The sequence below is a fragment of the Hippoglossus hippoglossus genome, chromosome 17, assembly GCF_009819705.1.
Source record: "Hippoglossus hippoglossus isolate fHipHip1 chromosome 17, fHipHip1.pri, whole genome shotgun sequence".
NCBI classification, from domain to species: Eukaryota; Metazoa; Chordata; class Actinopteri; order Pleuronectiformes; family Pleuronectidae; genus Hippoglossus; species Hippoglossus hippoglossus.
This window is the reverse complement of record NC_047167.1, coordinates 13236814-13252598: the sequence shown is the minus strand read 5'-3', so window position 1 is coordinate 13252598 and position 15785 is coordinate 13236814. Positions and strand designations below refer to the sequence as shown.

At 41.3% G+C, this 15785-nt stretch overlaps 2 protein-coding genes and 1 long non-coding RNA gene across 5 annotated transcripts; 1 reads left to right on the top strand and 2 right to left on the bottom strand.

Annotated features, from left to right (window-relative positions):
- The first annotated feature begins 1931 nt into the window (after positions 1–1931).
- On the top strand, positions 1932–6527 carry LOC117777964 (thioredoxin reductase-like selenoprotein T1a). Its single transcript, XM_034613101.1, has 6 exons — positions 1932–2122; positions 3014–3124; positions 3928–4054; positions 5419–5506; positions 5691–5851; positions 6003–6527. The coding sequence occupies exons 1-5, from the start codon at positions 1983–1985 to the stop codon at positions 5807–5809; spliced, it is 585 nt and encodes a 194-aa protein (XP_034468992.1). The 5' UTR covers positions 1932–1982; the 3' UTR covers positions 5810–5851; positions 6003–6527.
- A 394-nt stretch (positions 6528–6921) lies between these two features.
- LOC117777958 (glutamate-rich protein 6) lies at positions 6922–14900 on the bottom strand. Of its 3 annotated transcripts, XR_004616703.1 has the most exons (12): positions 14747–14900; positions 14570–14662; positions 14330–14481; positions 14184–14242; positions 13433–13611; positions 13145–13227; positions 12789–12944; positions 12487–12700; positions 11712–11981; positions 9946–9998; positions 9708–9836; positions 9575–9618 (listed from the first exon to the last, which is right to left on the bottom strand). XR_004616703.1 is itself a non-coding variant. In XM_034613087.1 (9 exons), exons 3-9 carry the CDS (start codon positions 14434–14436, stop codon positions 6951–6953), a joined length of 948 nt encoding a protein of 315 aa, XP_034468978.1. In that variant the 5' UTR covers positions 14437–14481; positions 14570–14662; positions 14747–14900; the 3' UTR covers positions 6922–6950. The 3 variants fall into 3 exon arrangements, 1 of the variants encoding a protein (XP_034468978.1); XR_004616702.1 differs by having other exon boundaries at positions 9708–9998; XM_034613087.1 differs by lacking the exons at positions 9575–9618; positions 9708–9836; positions 9946–9998; positions 11712–11981 and adding an exon at positions 6922–7106 and having other exon boundaries at positions 12493–12700.
- LOC117777968 lies at positions 7388–8101 on the bottom strand. Its single transcript, XR_004616705.1, has 3 exons — positions 8066–8101; positions 7720–7875; positions 7388–7631 (listed from the first exon to the last, which is right to left on the bottom strand). It is a non-coding gene; the product is annotated as an uncharacterized LOC117777968 (long non-coding RNA).
- Positions 14901–15785: the final 885 nt, after the last annotated feature.

Sequence of the window (15785 nt, the reverse complement as noted above, 5' to 3'; positions counted from 1 at the left end):
TGGAAGTCGCGGAGTTTCTAACGTTTCCCCTCCACAAGGAATACATGACACTCATTATAGTGTAGGATAAACACAACATCTGCAGTATCTTACTTAAAGCATTATGTGTCTATTTTCAAATGCCTAAATTAAATAATTTATGGTTTGGAGATGGAGCGGTGACCAAGCAGGTACTGAATGGCTTCCTGATGAGTCTGCCCACAGATGAGAAGAACCTGGCGAAAGCGCTCCTCTGTGTAGGCGGATTGGTCAAGTGAATCCTCAAGGCCTCAATAATGATGTCATCAATCACCTGAGACTCCATGCCTGTCAGAAGCTCCAACTCAGAGCCAATTTTCTCATTCAGGTCTTTGTACAGAGCCTTGTAGATCTTGACATCATTCGCCTTGATTGTGCCTACAGGGCTGAGCTGGATCTGCTGCTTTGCCTTCTCTGTCAGATTTTTGACAATCCTGTTGAAATCTGCGGGACACAGTCTTACATGGGCTTTCTCCATGGTTTCATTTACAAGCCCTGTAAGAACCAAGGAAAACAGTACTTGAGTTTTGAGATCATCCGACGCTATGGCTGTGTGAGCATCAGACTGTCCGCACTTCTTTGAGCTATAAGGGACAGGAGGAGAATCTGAATCCTCTTCAGCATCAGTATTTGCACTCTTTATCAGGATTTCCATCACTGCTCTATTTGATGTATAATAATCTACTGAAAAGCCGTCTTTGATAATGGACATGTACATTGCGTGACTGTCTCGGTCGTCCAGGCAGCGGTATGTGTTTTTGTCTTGCTTTAGCGGTGCTCCGCACTGGCACTCACCATAGTGCACACATGTTGCTGATGTGCTAATTAGAGCCATCATTTTTTCAAAACGTTGAAACAGACAATATCCTCTCCTAAAATGTATGGGTTTCTCATTCGTCGTGTTTGGGAGTCGCATGGCTAAGTGTTCAGCCATCAATGAAATTAAATGTTCACCCATTAACCAGCTCAATTCCTGTATGCTGCCACATTTGATCTTCCGGTAGTTGTTTGTAAAAATGCAACTTAAGAACTTTGGGAGGATGTTGAATGTGTCCTTAAGGATGCGATGCTCAGCTACACCGAAGAAACACTGCTCGGGTCGTAAGTGTGAATATATGCTTGTGGCTTTCTCTTCCCACTCGGAAACGATTGGGTTGATCGTCTTTTCCATTTCCCTGAAGAAGAAGTCAACAATCAGTGTGCATAAATCCATCGCCGTGTCCCAGCATATCTCAATTTGCTCCAAACGCTGAATCAAGCTCGGTTTACGGCGAATCAAGTCGTTATAGTCAAGCATAATGTCAAGCAAGCCCACTGGAGGGAATTCCACCAGTTCTGCAATCAGTTTGAATCTGGTTGTGTACATGGTGAGTCTGAGGTTTGAATTTCTATCGATCTCTTAAATCATTTATCTGTTTGTGCTTTTCAAGGTGTCAAGGTGCTTCACAGCCATCTAATGTGTCTTCTATATAGCCTTCTCCTCTCTTCAACACTCATCATAGTCCTGAAGAATATAATGGTCAGAGATCAAAGAAATCAAAGTACAGTCAGAGGAGTGGCTTCAAAGTAAAGGACAAATCACAAGGGAAAGAGAAGGAAGGAGATTGGTGGAGCAGTCAGGAAGAAGAGGCAGATCCAGTGGATGCAGTAATGCACCTCGCTGTTGGTTGCCACCTGCCAATAAACTGAACAGAAGATATAAATGACTTATGACTGAACGTTATTACAAAGTGTTAGAAAAGGGGTTTTAAACTGACCACTAAACTACAGACATTCCCTTTACACCAGGTCAGTTGAACAGCCAAACCGATAGGGGGCGGTAGATGTTGGTACCGATTGCGTCTACAACACAAGATCAGAGGCAGAGGAAGGAGAGGAACCAATCAGAGACATGTACAGATTAACACCCCCCGCCCACTTCTGTCCGCCCGAGCCGAGGATCCAGGAAACAAACGCCGGAACGGATGGAGATGAAGTGGCCGCGGTTCTTGCTCCTCGCTCTGGGAGCTTTCTCGCTGTGCTGCGCCACGTCTGGTGACAGCAGCGGCGTGAAGAAGATGAAGATGCAGTTCGCCACGGGGCCCCTGCTCAAGTTTCAGATCTGGTGAGGCGAACTGAGCGGAAAGATGGCGAGTCATCATCGCCGGCTAGCGCAACTCTCCGGCTAACAGCACCGCAGGCCGTAAAGATCAGTAGCAGCTTACTAGCAGGGGGTTAGCTCGTGTTAGCATGTTGGCTAGAGGAGAAGGAGCCTTTCCCAGTTAGTTATTAGCGGAATGACTCAGCTACTATTGAAACACAGGGCAGGAAGGGTATATTACCGAGAAGTTCAGATTTTTAGACTTTCTCGTGAAGATTTTTAGACACAGCCTCTCAGCTCCGCTGTCAAACAAGCTAGTTGTCGATAAACCCTGTGACAGTCGGTACATTTGAACTTCTGAAGATTCCTTCACCTGGATGACTGAGAGTCTTCACAGACATGTTGTCTGTACTGATATTAGGGTTATTTCAAATCCCAGTACAATTCCCTGTGTCTGGAATTACGTTGTATAAGTAACATTCTAGTTTTATAGATTATGCCTGTTAGAGTGACGCCGAGATCGAAAATGCTGTGAATGAGAACAAGTAGTGCCCCCTGCTGGCATATACAACAACCTTCATCTGTAGGTCCACACCAATGTTGCGATTTACAAAACAATGTCAGCTGTAGGCTAATCAGTAAATAGAAAAAGATACGATTACTTCAGATTATCTGAAGATAGGTAACTCATAGAAATTCTGTGACGCCCACTACCAATAATATGGATGTCGGTATGTAACGGCTCTTGTGCGATGAAAACAACCAGAAACAAAACAAAAGCTGTATAGATATGTATAGATCGAAATTCAGATGTCATGGTCCAGCTCACAATTTAACTTTCAGATCGTTGTATTGTTGTCTTTCCCGCCTTTGACCCAGTGCATTCTGTCTAACTGTGTGCTCATCTTCCCACAGCATTTCCTGAGGGTACAAGCGGGTGTTTGAGGAGTACACGCAGGCCTTGTACCAGCGGTACCCAGACATCCGCATCGATGGGGAGAGCTATCTTCCTATTCCCGTCTATCGGTAAGAGAGTGGGAGATTGTCTGCCTTGTAACAATAGGATTATGTCCAGCTTTATTAAAGCAGGCTGAAAGCTGCCTGTGATTAGCCGTGATTTGACTGAGGAAGTGGAATTCACATGCAGCCGGCCTTATCCGTCTGCGGTGGTTTTATAATTGTGGTTTCCTTGTGCAATTCATGTTGCTTGTTATTGCTGGCATACTGTAGATTTTGATCTTGGTATATTTGGGAAAGGTATGAGTGCTTGACATATGCTTAGTTGCCAATTTATTAGGCACACCTTGTTAAAACTAATGCGGTTTAGTACAAAAACCCTTGTTACAAAATTTTACTTGGCAAAAATTCTCAAAACATCCAAACCTTATCGAATGTAGGATCTTTTGCAGGACTGTTGTATTTGACTACTGTAGATCTAGATAGTAGTATAACTAATAAACTGTCACTGATACAGTGGATCAGTTTCTCACAACAGACTGGAATAATTGCTACAGGAGTATGCACCTATTTGATAATGATGTCTCAATTTATTTTGTCAATTTATATTGTGTAAAGGACTATTGTCAGTGAAAGCTTTTCTATTATTTTATATACAAATGGAGAAATTCGAGTTCACACGTTTATTGAACTCTTGATATATTCTCCAGAGATTAGTTTCATCACAGAAAGGAGGAATTTTTGATGTCTCTCTGTCATAATAACAACATTGGATGACGCATGATGTGTCTTAATGTTGCCATAACATCAGTGCGCTGGTGCAGTGTTGGAAATTGTATTAAGATCCAGTTTCTTTTTCTTTCTTCCCTCAGACACATTTCTTCCTTCCTGTCTATATTCAAACTGCTGGTGATTGGGCTGATTATCATCGGTAGGGATCCATTTGCCCTCCTTGGTATGCAAGCTCCAGGCATCTGGGAGTGGGGCCAGGGGAATAAGGTAAGGTTTCCTGGAAATACAGGTGGAGCTATGAACCTATGGAAGAGAACTGTAATTTGAATATGTATGGAGTCAGTATGATACTGCTGAACATGCAGGTAGTCACCACAGATTTCACACAGGAACATGACTAGACTGTAGAAACGAAGGAAAGTGCGTGGTGTTTGTGATGCAGCCGTGTACATGCACTCTGCCAAGTACAACCAAACACGTGGGATTTCATTAGCTGTATGTTCAGGGTCTTCAGGTTGTGTTGTTAAATGTGTCCTCAGGGTTGCACCCATGCTAAAGGCTCAGAGGGAGAATGGCCAGTCACATCTGATATTTGCAAATAAACAATCTTGCACTATAGTCATTTTTTATGTTTCAACAGAAAGCTGTGGCTGACGTAAAGTTATGTTTACAATTACATACTTAATTACATACACAGCATAAAGATTTAAAAAGCATTTGTCTTTCAATTTGTTTTGACATCACTCTAATGGACTCCAGGCAGCTCTGTTCATATTTGAAGCTGCTCTACATATATTGTCAGAATGATTCCGATATTACATTAAACTTTATGTCCTGACAACTATTGATTAACCAAATGATTTGAGAAACGTAATCCAGTCTCATTAATTTATCTAGGGCTTGTAATTTGCTTCTCCATATTCTCACTGTGTCCTAATCTCAATCAGTAAGGACACCTCTGTGCGAGGTGTGCCTGTGTCACACATACACAAATCGGTTAATTCCTGACAATCCTGCGAACTGAAGAGAATAAGAAACCTGCAACAAGAGTCAAAATATAAATCTGGTACCAGGAAACCTTCTATGTCAATATGTCCACAGCAAGTAGAGCCCAGAGAGTAAGGGAAAAAAAACATTTGAACAAATATCTGCTTGATTAGAACTAACTAAAATGACAGAAACTACTTTGGGGAACATTCATTTCCTGTTTTGGCTTGTTGTGTCCATTTTTACATGCAGTCTTGGTGTTGCATAAAATATAAGTTTGCCCAGTGTGAACATATAAGAGTTTTTTGGGGGGGGAGTAACTGACTTTAACTACTAGATCGCACAAGTAGGATGGAGTTCAACTCCGACTCTGTACCTCATTTGTAGTTGTAGCTTATCCCCTCAAAGTTTCTTAAAGCAGTTTCATGTTGATCTGTAAAGAGTGCAGCGTGTTCATACCAGTGGTCTTTGTTGTCAGTGTTGAAGTGATTTAAAGGTTTATTTTTAGTGCATTACTCTATTCCATTCCATCGTGAGAGCATGATTCAAGAAGAATTGGGGGAAAAATGGCCAGTAATATAGCTTGGGAAAATATTTATTCATGTGGAACTTTCTAACTGAGATTGCTCTCATGCTTCTTTCAGATATATGCCTGCATGATGGTGTTCTTCTTCAGCAATATGATCGAAAACCAGTTAATGTCTACAGGAGCTTTTGAAATCACACTGAATGGTGAGTGTGATTCACATCATTGTTTGACTGAGCCCAGTGCTTTTCCCCACTGTTATTACACTCAGAACAACATTATGGCTGCAAACAAGTGTTCCAAAAAATTATCATTGTAATATGAATAAAGTTGTGTGACAAAGCAACATAAACAGTGAATTGCAGTGATGTGAGTATTGTCTTTCTGTAGATGTGCCAGTGTGGTCAAAACTGGAGTCGGGTCAGCTGCCCTCCATGCAGCAGCTTGTGCAAATCCTGGACAACGAGATGAAGATGAACGTCCACATGGACACCCACCACCACTCCTAACCCTACTCCTCAAGTCCTGGCTGGAGCTAAAATCCCCTCCATGTGAGTAGTGTTCATGCCACTGCTTTCACCAAAGAAATACTTTGAAACTACGCAGTCAACTTTTTAACTCGTAATGTTTTTCCTCACCAGTGAGACATACTTCATGTCAGTGCTGTGTGCATGAGATCACCTTCTCTCTCTGCCTCTCTAGGTTCGAGGTGGGTTTCTCACTGGGCTGTGAAGTGATGTTTATGAAGGTCTGCGCTGAAAGTAGGAAAACTGCTAGCACAGACTGGATGCTCCTATCACTCTTCATGATGTCCCTCCGAGACATCCCGCCCCTGACGCCAGAGTGGGATCCATGGCAACAGTGCCGGCCATTCTGTCATTTTTTTGTACCATTCAGACGATCGCAGAATTCATCCAGTTGACACCAGTAGATCCAAGAGGATCAATTTATTAATGATTCTCATAGTCTTTAACTCGTTGCATATATTTGATCTATGTGAATAAAACAGTTGTTATTTGTACCACTGAGCCATATGTAGAATTTTAACTATTCTATTCTTTAAGTAGCTTAGCCATGTAGAAAATGCAACACTTAAAATCATCACTGTTGTGAAAATAACATTGGGAAATTATGTCTTGGTATGATTTCTGAATAATTTTTATATTTACATAACTTGGACGAAGCTATGAAGATGAATAAAACCTATTGTAACTATTTAACTGTAAAGTTGTGGTGTGGTGTTTGGGGTTACTGATTGATGTGGTAGAATAAGGTGTTGCAAATGATATCCTGAAGAAATCATACTTTTAGAAGAGGCTGTGCATTGAAGTGGATTTATAATATTATGACTACTCACTTTTAATAAATGAAACCCGGGAATAAATAGAGAAAATCTGCTGAATGGCTTAGAGATAACAGCAGAAAAATCTGTTCCAGGTCATGAGTGCACATCTTTTAGTTCAACTTAATGTCATTAGCATGACCTGAGGCTCTGCACTGAAATGATTAGATGAGACAAAACAGACTGAGGTTACAGTGCTACAGGAAATCCAACATTGTAAGCTTTGGATGTATCTTCTAGACAGGTAATAGAGTTACAGACATCCCTGAAGACAGTAGCCTTTGGGCAACAACGTGGAGGTGAGTGACCTATGTGGTCTTGGGCAGCTGGGTCTGGCAATGCTTCATCAGGCACTGATGAAGATTCTGAATGGCCAGGAGGGTCCTGTCCCTGGCTGCCAATGCTATGAGCTCTTCCTTAGTTGCTGACGGTCCTGAAGCAGGGCCGTCTGTGTCAGATTCACCCTAAAATGTACAGTTACCAGATGTCATTGTTTAAAAAGCTACAAATTGAGTCAATGTGAGTGTTACATGAAGGTCAACACTTATTTGATGTGATGCAGCACTCAAGCAGAATCACAAGTTCCTAACTGGCATTTGAACACAGTAAAGGAGAACATATCAGGAGAGGTTCAAGACATAGTGTCAGAATGGTACATTTAACATCCTGCAGAAACGTTATTGAAAAAGAGACAGAAGCTTTTTGCACAGCTTCTGGAGGCTCTGGAAAGTGCAAGGTGAATATGTGATGACAAAAAATGTAAACAATGCTTCACTTTTACCTGAGCACAGAAGGTGCCCACGCTGAACTTTGCATGTTGTCCTTGAGCCAGGAAGGAAACAAACACTTGTTTCCTCCCGATGACTCGGACCCCAACAGCTTTGTTGAGGGATAAGAAGACGGGGTGCAGGGGACCGTCCCACCTCCACCGACAAACTCTGGCACCTGCCTCGTCCAAACACTGACCCCCTGATGTGTTTAAGGACAGCCTGCAACATGAACACAAATGCACATGGTTAATGGCACACCTGAATATGGATTCAACTAATATATATATAGATGTAATATCCTTAATACCATATGTTTCCATTGCTGTGGTAACATGCAGCCCTGCCATCAGACTGGAACACGGCTCTCATCGCTGGATTGGGGGCCTTGCTGTCATCATACACGATGCAGACACTTCCATTCTCTTCAGTGACCACAACAAGAGCCAAGTGGCCTGAGGGATAACTGTTACCATGGCGATAAGGATGGGAACACCCACTATAGAGTGCATGTCTCATTGCATATATCATCGAACACATGTGATTTGCCCTGGTTCAAATTTCCATCTTTGTTATTACTACTTTGATATCATTTTTTAACTGAAAAATCTCATCACACGATATAAAATCTCCAAACGTTATATCTGAGAGGATACAAGACCTGAGCGGAGCCGCCACGGAACAAGGTAAGACATTTTTTGCCACTGGAATAATATTTTTGAAGAAATTCTGCCCCATCCTGCAAATAAACACAGTAAGATTAAACAAGGTCAGACTAAAATGCTTTAGATGTCTCCTATTTAGAAAGGGGCACATAACAGGAAGCAGATATTACAAAAAGACGGTGTAGAGTTTGAGAAAAGCATTTTCCACTCACAGAGGGTCAAACTGACAAAGGAAGCAAACAATGGGTCAGGAAAGAGAACATGACAGTTTGGGGTTACCTGGTGATGACATATGCCAAACTTAAGAGGCTTGTGGTCACAACAGGGGACCAACGCCTGAGGCTCCTCCTGTTCAGTTTTCAAGCACCTCTCAGGCGCTCCACTAGAACACACTGTCCAGTTTCCTTTTCCTTGAGCACAAGAGAGCCGGAAGCGGAGGATGTTTGACCTTGGGGCGACTAAATTACAGCACAAAACAAAGTGTATTGGTCTCACATGTTGAGGTTCTCATCAATAATATGAGCAGATTAATAATAACACCTAAAACGAATGCACACTAAGACCACATGGATAAGCCAAAAAACTGTATATAAAGATGGACGACACATCGCCACTTCTTCCCACCATCCAGAAATGAAACAAAAATATGAACGCTGCGCTTTCTTGTGCATTTGAAGCCAGAGTTTGGGCAGCAGTGATTGAGGGGTCAAGCCACAGGGACGGGGTTCCATCAATACACACACTCAACCAATCACTAGGCAATCATGACGTTTCACCACAGATTTTTATCGCAGCAAATAACAAATTAAAACCAAACTTATCAGAAGAATTAACATTTGAACAAACATCAGTGCGATGAGAACTACCTAAAATGACAGAAACAATGCGGGAGAAAAATGTATTTGATATGTACTTTTTAGTTTGGTCCATGTCTCATCCATTGATTAGCACTGAGGAGACTCTTTGGCTTCACTTATGGGGAGCAGTCATGTCGTCCATCTTTATATACAGTCAATGTGATTTAAAGTTTCCAATGTGTATCTAACCTACTGGGCAGTTACTTACACGATTCCGTCGCAGCTTGGATTGAGTAACCCTTGTTGATTTTCACCTCTGACTGTGCTCTATGACAAAGTCCAAATACATTCCTGATTAGCAGTGACTACATTTGTTGGTCTTTTATTTGTTATGTCTTAAAAATACAAAATCGTACTTATGTCCAATTGGTATGTCTTCGACAAACTCATCCTCCTCCTTTACAGTTGCCAGGTCACATGTCCCCTCACACAAAGCTCTCTCCTTCACCAGCATCTCACACAGCTGCTGATGCTGAGCACAACAAAAGTGTGGAGCTGTCTAGGATGGACACAAGCAGAGGGTGGACAGGGGGTCAATGGTGCATCAGGTAAAATTTGAGGATTTTTGCTTTGTAGATTTCCTGTCTGCCTCACCTCAGGCTCCTGCATCCATGTTAGACTGAGTGAAGGTCTAGCCGTTAACCCACAGTACTCACATTTTACTCCAAATTCTGACAGAGGTGGGAGCTGGAAAAAGTTTTCAATCGGGCTAATCAGTAACAGAAGTTGCCCTGAGTGTAAATTTACAACAGTAGGTGGAAATTTGATCTTAGTACCTCCTGAAGAATGGTTAGAACATTTATCCTGTTGTCGTCGGACTCACGATTGTACCTTAGAACTCCTGCAGCTCTGATACAATAGCTGGGTGGATTATTCACAGACTGTGGCTGGCTCTCTTGTATCCGCTTACCAAACCCAGAGGGGAACAAAAATCGAATCAGTTAAACAGGTCACTGAAAAGCTAGATGGTTTCTGATTAAAAACATGAAAATGTGTTTATTTTCCTCTACTTACACGGCCATTCACAACAGACGGTGTCACATGATCTGGTGTAGCAGCAGCAGCTTCTAATGGCAAAACAAAAGCATCGACCTGAATACAGCAGCTACTAAAGGATCCAGCTTTGCAGAATAATGAGGATTTGATGATCCTGTTTTACACTGATAGTTTAATGTCTATTAAACTATCAGTGTAAAACGGCTGCCATTTTGACAGGAAATCGTTTGTACTCATCACATTAATTGGCCGAGGGAGCTCAACGCACTGCAAATTAAGAAAAGAACTTCATCAATTTGACGACACATGCACTACAAAAAGTCACAACACGTGCAAATACAGAAACCCACTGCAAATTGCGAAAAGGAAAACAGAAATGTTTCCAGGGGACCCAAAAAAGTGATGAACCTGACTGTAGTTCTACGATTTGTGAAGTTCCATCACCACTGACGAGTAGCAGACTTCAGTAACTTCCCAAAGTTCACAGGCTCATCACTTTTTGGGCTCCCCTGGAGACATTCCTGTTGTCGTTTTTGCAATTTGCAGCGTGTTTCTGTATTTGCATGTGTTGGGACTTTTTGCAGCGCACGTGTTGTCAAATTGATGAAGATGTTTTCGTAACTTGCACAGGTTTTTTCTATTTGCCTGTGTACTCTTGAGTGTTGAGCTCTCTCAGCCACCGTACTATTTAGACAGAGCCTTAATTCCTGTGATCAGTAACACCTGTGTTTACTTTCTATTTCATGTTAAAATGGCTGCCATGAAGAAGGTGTATTATAATCATACTTGGAGTCGACTCACTAGAAAAACTGGGCCTCATCCTTATCTCTGTTCTTCACACTGCACTCTGGAAACAGTATTTGAGTAGCAATTGAAGTAGTATCAAGTTTTCCATGAATCTCGCTTGGTTTTCTGCCTCAATTCAGTTTATTGGCAGTTGGCAGCCAATGTCAAGGTGCCACTTCTGCCTTAAAGATGAGAGTCTAGTTGTGTGCACTATTTCAACATTAAAGCACAACTTGTTCCTATAATCCCCGTTTCTCCTTTGAATCAAAGACCCTCAGTATCTCTTAGTCTTTTCTTAGGTTTCTGTTCCCTCGGTTGACCAGCAGGGGAACAATCTGAGGCTGCAGCAGCTTGCGGCAACACTTCCGCTGGTTACTTCCGCTTGTGGCAGCAAGTATATCCAAACCACGCCCCCGGCTACAGAGTCCAAACCACGCCCCCTCCAAACCACCATGCATTGACTGAGGGAGACAACAGATAATAGAATATGAAAAATTGATTTAAATAGTTATTATATTCATCAGTTTTAGCAAAGAAGTAGGGAATAACATATTCATCACCTGATAACTCGAGATAATGTATTCTTTGTGCTTGTTTTGGGTCTTGTCATGAATGAACAAACCAAACAAGAGGCTCAGTTTAACAATTTGAAAAAATACAGGTATTTCTAGCAATTAGTAAAAAGAAATACTGAGGAAAAGCTATTTTATATTTACCTTAATATAGTTTTATAATTATTAACATCCAAATGTAGGTTATGTTTAATTTAAGTAAATAAAAAAACTCTTGTAAACAGAACATCCTTGTAGCTTGACAATTATTTCCCCTTTTCTCTTTTGGAGCAGAGGGCTTTTGCACTGACACTCAGTTAGAAAACCACATAATATGTTATACATCACAGTATAGATTAGCGGATCAGTTCACAGTGTGGGACTCGTCTGCATTCATTGTCAAAGTATAATGTGCTCGTTTTGCACTCGTGGTTCAGGGTCCTCAACCTGTGAGTGCAGGGACTCGGGGGAGACAACGCTCTCCAATCTTTTCACTGTGGGCTGTAGTGTTTTGCTGTCCTTCTTATATATTGTACGATTAAAATATGTACATTGAAATAAAAAAAAAAACTGAAAAGTTAACAAGTTGTCAAAAACAATTAACAGGTAGAGAGACAGAGAAAACCCTGGGTCAAAGCCTTTTAAAAAACGGTTCGATCTTCGGTATGAAATTGTAGTCCTGCAGTTTTTAGTAAGTAATGGGTCAGTTGTTTCTCACTGTAAAGAAAAATGGGATAAAGAGGTGATTAATAAGACATTCAAGAAATTCACATGCATTGCAGGTTATAGGTTCATGGAATGGAAGGTGTTTTCCTACGTTTTTACCCTTTAAACTTTTTTCAGATTTTTATATAGATTTATCGATTTTATTTATTTTGCCTCTTCTACTCTTTTATTTTGATCAAGTCTTATAATAAATTTAACATTTAATTACATTTTAATTTTAATATTTAATTATTCTGTTAATCTTTTTTCCACTTCAACTCTTTTATTTTTATTTTCACAAGAATCACAAGTTCCTAACTGGCATTTGAACACAGTAAAGGAGAACATATCAGGAGAGGTTCAAGACATAGTGTCAGAATGGTACATTTAACATCCTGCAGAAACGTTATTGAAAAAGAGACAAAGAAGCTTTTTGCACAGCTTGTGTTGCAGAGCTGGAGGCTCTGGAAAGTGCAAGGTGAATATGTGTTGACAAAAAATGTAAACAATGCTTCACTTTTACCTGAGCACAGCAGGTGCCCACGCTAAACTTTGCTTGTTGGCCTTGAGCCAGGAAGGAAACAAACACTTGTTTCCTCCCGAGGACTCGGACCCCAACAGCTTTGTTGAGGGATAAGAAGACGGGGTGCAGGGGACCGTCCCACCTCCACCGACGAACTCTGGCACCTGCCTCGTCCAAACACTGACCCCCTGATGTGTTTAAGGACAGCCTGCAACATGAACACAAATGCACACGGTTAATGGCACACCTGAATATGGATTCAACTAATATATATATAGATGTAATATCCTTAATACCATATGTTTCCATTGCTGTGGTAACATGCAGCCCTGCCATCAGACTGGAACACGGCTCTCATCACTGGATTGGGGGCCTTGCTGTCACCATACACGATGCAGACACTTCCATTCTCTTCAGTGACCACAACAAGAGCCAAGTGGCCTGAGGGATAACTGTTACCATGGCGATAAGGATGGGAACACCCACTGTAGAGTGCATGTCTCATTGCATATATCATCTTCTAATATAAATGATCTGTTCTGGATTAAAAAAATTCCCCCTTTGATGTTCTTAGGAATTCTATATTATTTCTTAAACAAAAAAATCTCATCACACGATATAAAATCTCCAAACGTTATATCTGAGAGGATACAAGACCTGAGCGGAGCCGCCACGGAACAAGGTAAGAAATGTTTTGCCACTGGAATAATATTTTTGAAGAAATTCTGCCCCATCCTGCAAATAAACACAGTAAGATTAAACAATGTGCGACTAAAATGCTTTAGATGTCTCCTATTTAGAAAGGGGCACATAACAGGAAGCAGATATTACAAAAAGATGCTGCAGAGTTTGAGAAAAGCATTTTCCACTCACAGAGGGTCAAACTGACAAAGGAAGCAAACAATGGGTCAGGAAAGAGAACATGACAGTTTGGGGTTACCTGGTGATGACATATGCCAAACTTAAGAGGCTTGTGGTCACAACAGGGGACCAACGCCTGAGGCTCCTCCTGTTCAGTTTTCAAGCACCTCTCAGGCGCTCCACTAGAACACACTGTCCAGTTTCCTTTTCCTTGAGCACAAGAGAGCCGGAAGCGGAGGACGTTTGATGCAGGGGCGACTAAATTACAGCACAAAACAAAGTGTATTGGTCTCACGTGTTGAGGTTCTCAACAAGATTAAAAATAACACAAAAAACCTGTGCACACTGTATCATGACTGCTTGGATGAACCACAGACTGCATATAAAGATGGATGACGCATCTCCACTTCCTCCCACTATCCAGGGAGGAAGTTAAAATATCCTGGACATGAACTTTTGGCGCACATTTGGAGCCAGAGTCTGTGCAGTAGTGATTGAGGGATGGACCCATGGTAGTGAGATCCTGTCAATACACAAACTCGACCAATCACAAGTGAGTCTCAGCTGTCAATCATGATGTTTCACTCTTAAATACAACCATTTTTGAGAACAATCTATTTTCCCTGCACATGTACGTTTTAGTTCAGTCAATGTGTCATCCTTAATTGACCCATACCCACTATCGCCAGCCACAAGATCGCCAGCCACAAGATGGCGATCAATACACTTTGCCTTCAATAATGGGGAGCTGTCATGTCGCCCATCTTTATATACGGTCAATGTGATTTAAAGTTTCCAATGTGTATCTAACTTACTGAGCAGTCACTTACATGTTTCTGTCGCAGCTTGGATTGAGTAACCCTTGTTGATTTTCACCTCTGACTGTGCTCTATGACAAAGTCCAAATACATTCCTGATTAGCAGTGACTACATTTGTTGGTCTTTTATTTGTTATTTAAAAAAAATAAAATCATACCCAAGTCCAATTGGTATGTCTTCGAAAAACTTGTTGTCATCCTCCTCCTCCTTTACAGCTGGCAGGTCACATGTCCCCTCACACAAAGCTCTCTCCTTCACCAGCATCTCACACAGCTGCTGATGCTGAGCACAACAAAAGTGTGGAGCTGTCTAGGATGGACACAAACAGAGGGTGGACAGGGGGTCAATGGTGCATCAGGTAAAATTTGAGAATTTTAGTTTTTCCTGTCTGCCTCACCTCAGGCTCCTGCAGCCGTGTTAGACCGAGTGATGGTCTGGCCTTTTCTCCACAGTACTCACACTTCAGTGCCAATTCTGCCAGAGGTGGGAGCTAGAAACAAGTTTTGAATCGGGCTAATCAGTAACAGAAGTTGCCCTGAATTTACAACAGTAGGTGGAAATGTGATCTTAGTACCTCCTGAAGAACGGTTGGAACGTTTATCCTGTTGTCATCGGACTCACGATTGTACCTCAGCACTCCTGCAGCTCTGATACAATAGGTGGGTGGATGGCTCTCTTGTATCCGCTTACCAAACCCAGAGAGAAACAAAAAATCAAATCAAACAAACATGAAAATCTATCAATTTATTTCCACTACTCAATATATGACTATGATTTGTCTTACATGGTAATTCTGGACACACGGCAGCTCATGCTTTGATTTAGCAGCAGCATCTAATGGCAAAATAAAAGCATTGACCTGAATACAATGATTCAGCTTTGCAGAATAATGATGATTTGATTATTGTAGTTTAGTCTGATAGTTTAATTGTAATTATACTTGGAGCAGACTCACTGGAAAACCTGGACCTCATCTTTGTCCCTGTCGTTCTTAATGAAGTTCCAGTGTCTTTGTCCCAGGATGAAACAACACTGCTTGTGTAACTTTGCTCTCCTGCAGAATGAGTAGACACACACACATAGAAAAGGAAGCGCTTAGATAATTAAAAGTAAATAAATAAAATTCTAATTCAAACTAGAAAATGCATTTTCCTGCTGAGTTGTTGAAGTACTAGAATCAAGCTGAAAAGGCACAATGTGACATGTCAAAGGCACGAGAGATTATGTCACCACTGTAGAAGTGGAAAAAGCTGAATGTTTCAAGAAGTATGAGTTCAAACAATTGATGTTTGAATGATTGAAATCGTTTGAGTTGTCGGTCAACGAATCCCGAAAGAATTGCAGAATAAAATAGAAAACTGTCACAAAAAAAAATATTTATGTAACTAATTACAAACCACCTCAGTTGTTATATTGACAAGGAGACAAAGACAAAGCAAGTGTTGGCAAAGGGAGTACACAGGCTAAATGTATCTGCTTGAGAGTTTAATTTGAGTGGGTAATAATAAATTAAAACAGCAAAGCTAACAAAGCAAAACATAAAGTGAAAGTAAAGTGCCACACTCACCTCAGTGGTAGACAAACATCCAATAATGTGTGACACTTGCTGGTGT